The sequence below is a fragment of the Durio zibethinus genome, chromosome 19 (assembly GCF_047325235.1).
Source record: "Durio zibethinus cultivar Kanyao isolate XHJ-2024 chromosome 19, ASM4732523v1, whole genome shotgun sequence".
Taxonomy (NCBI): domain Eukaryota; kingdom Viridiplantae; phylum Streptophyta; class Magnoliopsida; order Malvales; family Malvaceae; genus Durio; species Durio zibethinus.
This window is the reverse complement of record NC_143180.1, coordinates 10,227,362-10,236,669: the sequence shown is the minus strand read 5'-3', so window position 1 is coordinate 10,236,669 and position 9,308 is coordinate 10,227,362. Positions and strand designations below refer to the sequence as shown.

The following is a 9,308-nucleotide window of genomic DNA, read 5'->3' as shown; positions in this document are numbered from 1 at the left end:
AACAAAAGGGTCATAACCCCTGCCAACCAACCTCCTTTAGATTCACCTCTAAAGCCAACAATTTTTTTTGTATTGAAAGAAAATAGTACCTAGATAGATTTGATAATTTTAAATGTTATATAATTATATGATACAAAAATAATATATAAAAATAATATGATTTAAAATTTTAGTAAAAATTATATATGAATTTGATAAAAAAAATTTCATATTTGACGTATTGATATAAATTATGATATAAAATTTTTTTTATTTTGTATATATTTAATACAAAATAAACAAACACCAATATAAAAATTACTAGATCTAGGTTAGACTTATAATCCTTTTTATACATAAGAAGCAGTTAAGTATATAAATTATGAATTTCATTTTTAATTAGGATTAAAAAAATCAGTTTAACAATATAAAAATTATAATTATTTTAAGGGTTGGCATTAAATATCATTGAATTCTACAAACTCCAAAATTTAATACACACATGACAGGCCCTACCAACCCCATTTTCTTTCCTGCTCACCTCTCCTTTAAATACTCCTTCAACTCCCTCTGCTCCAAAATTTAATACCCAACCTAAAACTCACACCCATCCACAATCACAAACCAAGAAGAAAAAAAAAAAAAAAACCATTTCAACACAGTTCTCAACTGGTTAATGGGCAACAAAATGAAACTGCATGCTTTATTCAAGAACAAAGTACCAAGCAGGCAACCATGGCAATGGGCTTCATGCAAGCACCCAAAGACCCTCTCTTTCAGAGCAGGAGATGATGTTTTCAAGACTGTTAACTCAATGTTCTTTGATCCGAACGATGGTGTTGAAACGCCTGAATCATGGTTCACAAACTCTTCAGAATCAGCAAGTTTTTCGACCGAGTCAGATCAGGGCATTGATGGGGAGTCATTGGAGATGGTTGTACAAGGGGCGAGATCAGAAAGGCTGTTCTTCGAGCCTGGTGACACTAGTTCAATCCTGGAAGAGGCTAAAACTGGAGCGTTTCCATTCAAAGAAAGTGTAGTTGTAGCTATGGAATCAGATGATCCTTATGTTGATTTTAGAAGGTCGATGGAAGAGATAGTGGAAACACATAGGCTGAAAGATTGGGAGTGCTTGGAAGAGTTGTTGGCATGGTATTTGAAGGTCAATGGGAAGAACAATCATGGGTTTATAATTAGTGCCTTCATTGATCTGCTTTTAGCACTTACTACTACTGCTACTACTTCTTCTGAATCAACTTCTTATTGTTCTGCTGTTTCTTCTTTTCCTTCATCTCCTTTGTGTTCAACTGAAGGAGATAATTATGAGATTGAAGAGGAAGAAAATGTTGTTTTTACTTAGCATCTTTTGTATATATATATATATATATATATATAAATATATGTTTTTGTTTTTGGTTTTTTTGTTACTAGTAGTAGTAGGTCATCCATCAGCATTGCAATATGTCCGCAATGTGTTAGGCTGCATTCTGAGGAAACAGATTATTGAAAGTTTATATTTGATGCTAAGTGTATAGAGGCTATATACGCTAGTGAACTACACCTCATAAAAAAAAATAATTTTAAAATTTTAAATTCCTAAAAACAAATTCATTTAATTTAATCTTAATTTAAAATTAATTTTTTAATGATACTTTTTACATAGTGTATATCATTATATACTGAAAGCATATTAAATATAAACCCTTATTAAATTACTATAACATTAGATTGAAATATAAAACGTTTTATTTTACAGCAAAAAAAAAAAAATTTCAATAGAAACTTTTCTATCGAGTGACACGTCTTTCAAAATTTTTTTATCAATTAAATTTTTATTTCTTTGGCATATCAAGATAAACACATATGTTTGGCTAATCAAACTTTAAAGACTCGTAGCCTAATCAATTATAATTTTCTTATTAGTCATCATTTCTATTTGTGGATAAATTAAAATAATTTAGCCAAAAAAATTAAATTCTGACCAATCAAATTCCTAAAATTTAATAGATCATCCAATCAAATTTCATCTATAGATCAATTGTTTTATCTCTAATTAAATTAAAATAATTTAGAAATAAAAGCAAGAGATTAAATTTTTTTAGAACTCTCTTACCTTGCAATATGACAAAGAATTTGGGGACAAAAGACCTAAAAACAATTGGGAGAAAAGCTCCCCAAACCTTGAGCCTAGTGGTTAAAGATGCTTGAGGGGATATCAATGGCTTGGTTTCGAATCAAGCATCCTCCCTTCCCCTTACATGTACTAGGCTTTTGCCCTTCTAATGTAACCAAAAAAAAAAATTGGGAGAAAAGAAAATATGAAGAATCAAAGTCTCCAAAAAACATATGAAGTCTAGAGTTTAAGAAATAAGTTCAAGAAAACAAATGGAGAAAAAAAGATTTGAAGAATCAAAGTCTCACTTGCTTTCACAAGTAGAAGTGGGAAGATTTGAAAATTTGAAGTCTTTAAAATTTCAATAAACAAATCCAAAAAAAAAAAAAGCTCTAAATATCAAAATACCAAGATGCAAGGATCCCTAAATTTGGACTAAATCCAAAAATTCCTAACTTGGAACAAAATTCTATGAATCCCTAAATTTAGGATCAAATTGCAAAATTTCTTAGACTCCTTGGATTTTGGGACTAAATTCTAAGAATTTCAACACCCTATAAAATTTGGGATCAAATTTTAAGACGTCATACAAAACCTTAAAATTTAGCTCTAAATTTATTTAATTCAAGATAACAAGTCATCAAGACCTTCGAAATAAATTTTTGTTGAAAAGAAAGTATCTAAGAATCTTCTTTTATTTAAGAATTTTCAAATTTATTCACATTCCTCATATATTTAAATTGTTATTTGACAAAAATTTCTGTTGCTATTACCTTAAATTTGCGTCAATAATAAGTAAGGTATTAGTGAAGGAAGTTTTCATTGCTAATGCATAAATGATTGTCACTTTTCGTATAGCTTGCAAGTGCACGGATTAAGTAATAAGTGGAGTATTCTAGTATTATCTTCTCAGAGATTATAAAATATATTGTTGGGTTATTCACAATTACCAATGACAAAATCTTGAAATCCTATATCTAAACAAATGGAAACTTAGGTTTTGATTGCAAAGAAATGAACAAAAAGATTGAAAAGCAATGTAGGCTTAAATCTCACTTAATCAATTATCACTTGGTAATCTAAAGACTAGAGCTAAAACAAAATATAAAAAAATAAGTGAAAAACTTGAGAACAAAAAGAGATTAGAATTGCTAAATTACTTGTAAAGATCTTGAACAAAGATTGCATAAAAGCTCAAACTTGTAAACCATCAAAAGAGTATGGCTGAACTTGTAAAGAAAATCTTGACTTGAAATTGTAAAATAAAAAAGAATGCTTTGCTAAAAATACTATTGTAAAAACAAGATTTGAAATTAAGAACAATAGAATAAAAGATCTTGAAAAAAAAATACTTTGATTGAAAAATAATTTAAAGAATAAAAGCTTTGTTATTGACAAATTTGTCACCTAAGCCAATAATTCAACTAAAAAAAGTAAAAGAACTAAGAACTAAAAACTAAAAGAGAGAAGAGAAGTAAGGAATGGAATGTTTTACAATTGAAGAGGCCTAGCCTATTTATAGGAGTAGGTTCAACTAAGATAGGATTAGAGATTACAAGTTCAATTCTTAGCTAAACTCTAACAGATAATTTTATTTTGATCTTTAAAGGAGCTTGCTAACATGGGTGTCTTGTGTGGTCGAATGGGATTCTATGATTGGTCTTTCATGCTTATGTGTCTTGCCATGTGTAGATACCTAATTTTGTTAAGGTATTTTATCATTTTTAATTGAGGCTTATTTTGTAATTAGGCTTTGATCATTACTTTTTAAACCCATAACACGGTCTATTTTGAAATATATGAGGCCTAATGTGGGCTTATAATCAGACTCATTGAATAGGCCTAAATAAACCCCTAAATGGCCTAATAAAAGCTTGTTAAAAGACTTTCCTTTTAAAAGCCCATTAATGGTAAATTGTTAGCCATTTAACGAAAAATAAAAAATATATAAAAATATAAAAAAAATATAATAATGAATATACTAATAAAATAATAAATGATACATAATAAATAATAAAAGAAAATACAAATAATAATAAAAAGCTAGTTCCAAAACAAAATAATAATAATAATAATAATAATAATAATAATAATAATAATAATAATGATTTGAAAGCCTAAAGTTGAAAAAAATGAAAATGAATGAAATGAAAGAAGCCTAAAACATAAACTAAAAAATATAGGCCCATTCGGCCTTATTAGAGCTCTTTACATGGAAGCCCAACCATGTCATGCGAGCTTTTAACGAAAGTAGCCAAACCAAGAAAAAAAAGGAAAGGTGGCTGTTGCTAAAAACAACTGTAATAGTTGCCAAAGAAAACTATAAAGGGGACATGGGACATAGGGTGAACATGGCATGGTGGCAAACCACATGTTCATGTGTTATGAATATGGGTGTATGGGCAAGCAAAAAAAACTAAAAACTAAATAGTAAGAGAAAAAAACAAAGGTCGAAAAGGGGAAGGGTAGCTAAAAAAAACCTGTTTGAAAAATGGAAGGGGTCTCTTGGCATCGTGCAACAAGGAAAAACTGAATAAGAAAGGAAAAGTAAGGGGCGAGCGAAAGGCTAAAATAGAGCATAAATTGGAAGTAAAAAAATGTGAACCAAAAATGAGGAAGAAGCAAAAAATGAAAAGTAGTAGAAGAAAAAAGTGAAAGGAAAAAGATAAAACTTTTGGGCACCAATGGGAGAATAAACACTGAAAGCAAAAGGGAGCGAAAAATTAAGAGCTGAACCTGGGAATGGTAGTATGTATTAAAAAAATTAAAAGCATGAAGCAATAAGAACTTAAAACTAAAAAATAAAGAGAGGATGAAGAAGGTTGGAAAATAAAAATAAAAATGAAAAAAAAAAAACAAAGAAGAAAAAGGCCTCATAAAAAAAAAATGAGACCAAAGGCATGATTTAGTGAGAAAAAAAAATAAAAAAAAAAACGTGAGAAGGCAATAGGCGTGGGAAAAAAATGAATTAGGAAAAAATAGAAGAAAGGGTAGAGCTTTAGGGCATCTAAAAGAGAAGTAAAACCAGATTGAAAAATGAAAGGGTGGCAGAACAAAAAAGAGACCTGAAACTAAACAGAAAAAGAAAAAGTAATGCAGTGAAAAAAAGTAGACAAAGAAGAAGCCTTCAATAGTAGCCATTAATGAGAAAGAAAAGTAAGAAAAGGTAAACTTTCTTTTGTTTATCATAGTTTGTTGTATGCATGAAATCATCATATTTTTCTTTGCTTTGTTTTGTGTTGAAAATCCATGAAAATCACCAATATGATTTTATATTATGTTTTCCATAAAAAAGTAATGGAGTTTGAAAGCCATCTTCTTTTGCTTAGATTTCTTTAATAGCTTTCAAGCACAAAGCATAGTAGTAAGGTGCAAAAGAGAAAATACAATGTTTAAATCCTGTTTTTTTTTTTTTTTTTGCATGAAAAGCATATGCTAAGTTTTAAAAGGTTTAAAGCTTCATGACATGTCTATTTTGGCTTAAAGTTCTTCTTTTTTTCATTCGATTTGCTTCCTCTACTTATGAATTATTTATGTGTAATCACTTGTTGTCTTGGCTACTTTGAGAAGCATAAGCTTCCGTTCCTTTTGGTTCCAACATCTGTTTCAAAAAAAGTATGGAAAAACTGGTCTTCTATTAATTAGCGATGAGCATGAAAAACAAAATAGAATAACTTCACACGTTATATGTGCATAGTTCATTATGAATGAAGAAAGTTTTGCTGCCATTTATAAGTTGATCAAATATGGGAAAGGTTGGATTTATTTGTTGGCGTGAATTTGTTGCATAGGTTTAGTTAGGGCAAAAATTTAAGATTTGTTACATAGGTTTAGTTAGGGTTTTCCCAAAAAATAAAACCCTAAAAATAAAATCCTAAACCCTAGGTGAATCTCTAAATCCTAAGTAAAATCCAAAACCTTAATTTGAACCCTAAATGAAAACTTAAGCCCTAAAGTCTCGTAGCTTCAAAACGATTCCTTAATCTTAAATAATAAAATTAAATAAAAGAATAAACAAAAAAATACGATTTTAAATATAAAAGGTTGTACATGTATACAACTCCTATCTAATTTAACATACTATCTAGTCGTAAACCTAGTGAGGCTATCATGGAAGCAATGAATAAAAAGCTTATTATTGTTAGTGTGGCTTGCCATCTTACGATACAAAATTATAAGATGAGTTGATGGGCACTTAGTTTCATCATACTTCTCAAAATTAGAAGTTTTAAACTTCAGTGGAATTACTAGATTAGTGACTAAACTGAGTTTGTTTGCATCAATACTTTCAAAGATATCTGTTCCTTTGATGGTTTTTAGTCTCTTTTCTAGTAAGTCATTTTTGTGTTGAATTTTTTTTTCTCTGTTGACTCTAATATGCCCTTTAATTTCTCTCGCTCTTTGACATCATCTAAATTGGGAAAAAAATTGGATCAACCAAAGTACATCCTAGATTTTGCTTAAATTGCCCCTGATCTTGTTGTCAATTAGCTGGTAAATTCATATTCATGAATGGGTAAGGTTGCCCATCCATTGGCAATAGATACATTACTTGAGGAGTTTGAGCATGGGGTGGTGTATAGCCAGGTGGATAAAGTAGCTCTTTTTTAAAATTGTTGTTTTCTTAGGGTTAATTTTCCTCTCTTGTAAATGGATACATCACTTGAGGAGTTTGAGCATGGGGTGGTGTATAGCTAGGTGGGTAAAGTAGCTCTTCTCTAACATTGTTATTTTCTTAGGGTTAATTTTCCTCTCTTGTAGTAGAAGTTTCAGCAATACCTTTCCCTTTGGCCATGCTGCCTATTAACTCCCTTAACTCTATCATTTGTCTTCGTATCTTCTATTACATTTTAGTAATCTATTCTTGAATATCTTCTTGAGCTTTTTCCATCCTTTCTCTCTTAGCTATCTAGTCGTTTTCCATAATTCTAATATGTGATCATGTATTGTACAGGTGGTAAGTAGATTGGTTTCGAGCTTTTGAGAATTGAGTTATTATTAAACCTTTATTACCACAATTTGGAAAATTAGGACGTCATATTATTTTTGTGAAAAAAATCTTTATTTTAATTTTAAAAACATCATTTTAATGAGATAAAATATTAAGAAAGAATAAACATGCATAATGTATGCATGAATGCATTGAGAGCTATTTACTCCAAGTGAAATCTCAAACATTAAAACTTTATATTGATTTTTAATATCTTTTGATTACAAAGAGTCTATCATTCTAGAATTATGACCACAAAAAATTTAATTTGCTCATAATGATCTCTAGCTTTAACCAAAAAATCCAACAGATGTTGCCCATAACTTTTAGTTGGGTTAATTTTTGTATCAGAGCTTCTACCCTCTCGACCATCTCCTTTGCTTTTCTCATTGCCTTGCTAATTTGACTAGCCAGATGCTCTATGCATTGTTGCTTTTGCAAGCTCTCTGCCTTTCACTTTATGCGAGCATCTACTTTGAGATCACAAGTATGTCTCTAATCTTTTTCCCTATTTTGCCATTTTTGATGATTGTGGAAATATGGTCCATGTGGTCTTGTAATTGCTATTCCATCTCTTGAATTACTTGGTAGAATGTTTCTTTTTCTTTTTGTATTTCATTGTGTTTTCTCGTTTCATCTTTTATCACGCCTTTAATCTCGCATTTAACTTTTGGCATTATATCAACCTTGCTAAAGCTGTTGAATATGAATCCTCTTAATTTTGTTACTTTTGAGAGTTTTGAGCAGTTTTTCTTCACTTTCCTTAGCTTTTTCCTTCAAAAATTGCATCTCTTCTTAAAGTTCAATCATCTTCCTTTGTTGTCTACCACCAAGTCTAACACATTTTCCTTCATTCAGTTGGGTTCGTATCTTTTTATTTTCTTGATGCAAATCTTTTAGATCATTTTTGGTGACATCCCAATCTTGCATTACCTTTTTTAGTCTACTTTCTCATGCTTCCACTTCATATTTCAATTATCCCATCTTTTTGAGGAGTATCAAATTCTTTTTCTTTAATTTCTCTTTTTTTACTTTAAGTTCTTACCTAACAAGCTCAACTTCTAACAATGGCTCTTTTGCCCATAGGTCCACTTGTTGAAATGAAAAATCATTTGGAGGGCACATAATATCTCTATAACACTTTGCCTTCCAAATCGAGTAATTGGGTGTGACTTTATCAAGGATAGGTCCTAATCTTAGCCTCTGAGTCTTCTTCCATACTTGAACTGATTGTTTTGCTGTTCTTGATGAGCTGGCTTCTTCATAAGCAAATTTTACTTGGGCAAGTCTATGTGTTGCAAGGATAAACTGTTTCGCATCAAATTGCCTTAACACCATTAGTAGAGCGTATCTTACCATTCCCCACAATCCCAAAAGTAATACCCTTAGATCATCTCCACCTCGATATAACATAGGCACATGAGGCATCCAAAGTGCCATCCATTGGATCTGATCACTATTAAGCCTTTGAAAGAATGCTACCCACTCTTTTTTGGATTTCAGTGTTGGCACTAACTTTGGCAAAAGTCTATCTGTGGCTCTATTTCGAATATAAGGCTTAGAAAAAGCTTTTTTTTTTTTACATCTAAAATGGCTCTTTATTTAAATAAATAGTAACTATGCACTCCTCATGAAATGCTCCCCATTCCAATGATAAAAATTCAATGACCTGATTGTCTCAGCTAGGATGGCTAGAATGGTATTAATTACTTGACTTTCAATTTGTTCAAATAGATCAATTATTGCCAATTTAATGTACCCCAAAGTTTTTAGAAAGATCACCATGCTGTAAATTGCTAAGACAAACACTGCCATGCCTTGATCATCCTCTAAGTGTCCCAAAATGAAATCTCGAAAGAAATGTCAAGGTAAGCCGACACCTTTGCCTTTATCCTTCATCAAAGCATCCATGACCTCTACCTTCATTCCCATAAATTTAGCTATCTTCTTACGGTACCATAACTTTGGTTTTGGATATATATCTTATCGGGATAATGTAATTCCAATCCTACTAGAATTGAATATTCCTCAATGGTCTATGTCAAATCCTCCTTATTAAATGTGAAACTTCTGTATGATAGGTCCCAAGACTGGAGGGCTACTCAAACAAATGCTTTTCAATCACTATTGAGATAAAAGATGCAATTTACCCATACTTTTCACAAAACCTTTCTTTTCTAGCCTCATTTATCTGATTCACTTCAAGAAAATAAAAGATTAGTGGTA

At 30.6% G+C, this 9,308-nt stretch overlaps 1 protein-coding gene across 1 annotated transcript; it reads left to right on the top strand.

Moving 5' to 3' along the window:
* The first annotated feature begins 495 nt into the window (after positions 1-495).
* Positions 496-1,339, top strand: LOC111309584 (transcription repressor OFP13-like). Its single transcript, XM_022908602.2, has one exon. The coding sequence runs from the start codon at positions 656-658 to the stop codon at positions 1,337-1,339; it is 684 nt and encodes a 227-aa protein (XP_022764337.1). The 5' UTR covers positions 496-655.
* Positions 1,340-9,308: the final 7,969 nt, after the last annotated feature.

What these genes read in the sequence shown, in the direction of transcription:
- LOC111309584 (XM_022908602.2), top strand. Translation starts at nt 656, where the DNA reads ATGGGCAACAAAATGAAACTGCATGCTTTATTCAAGAACAAAGTACCA.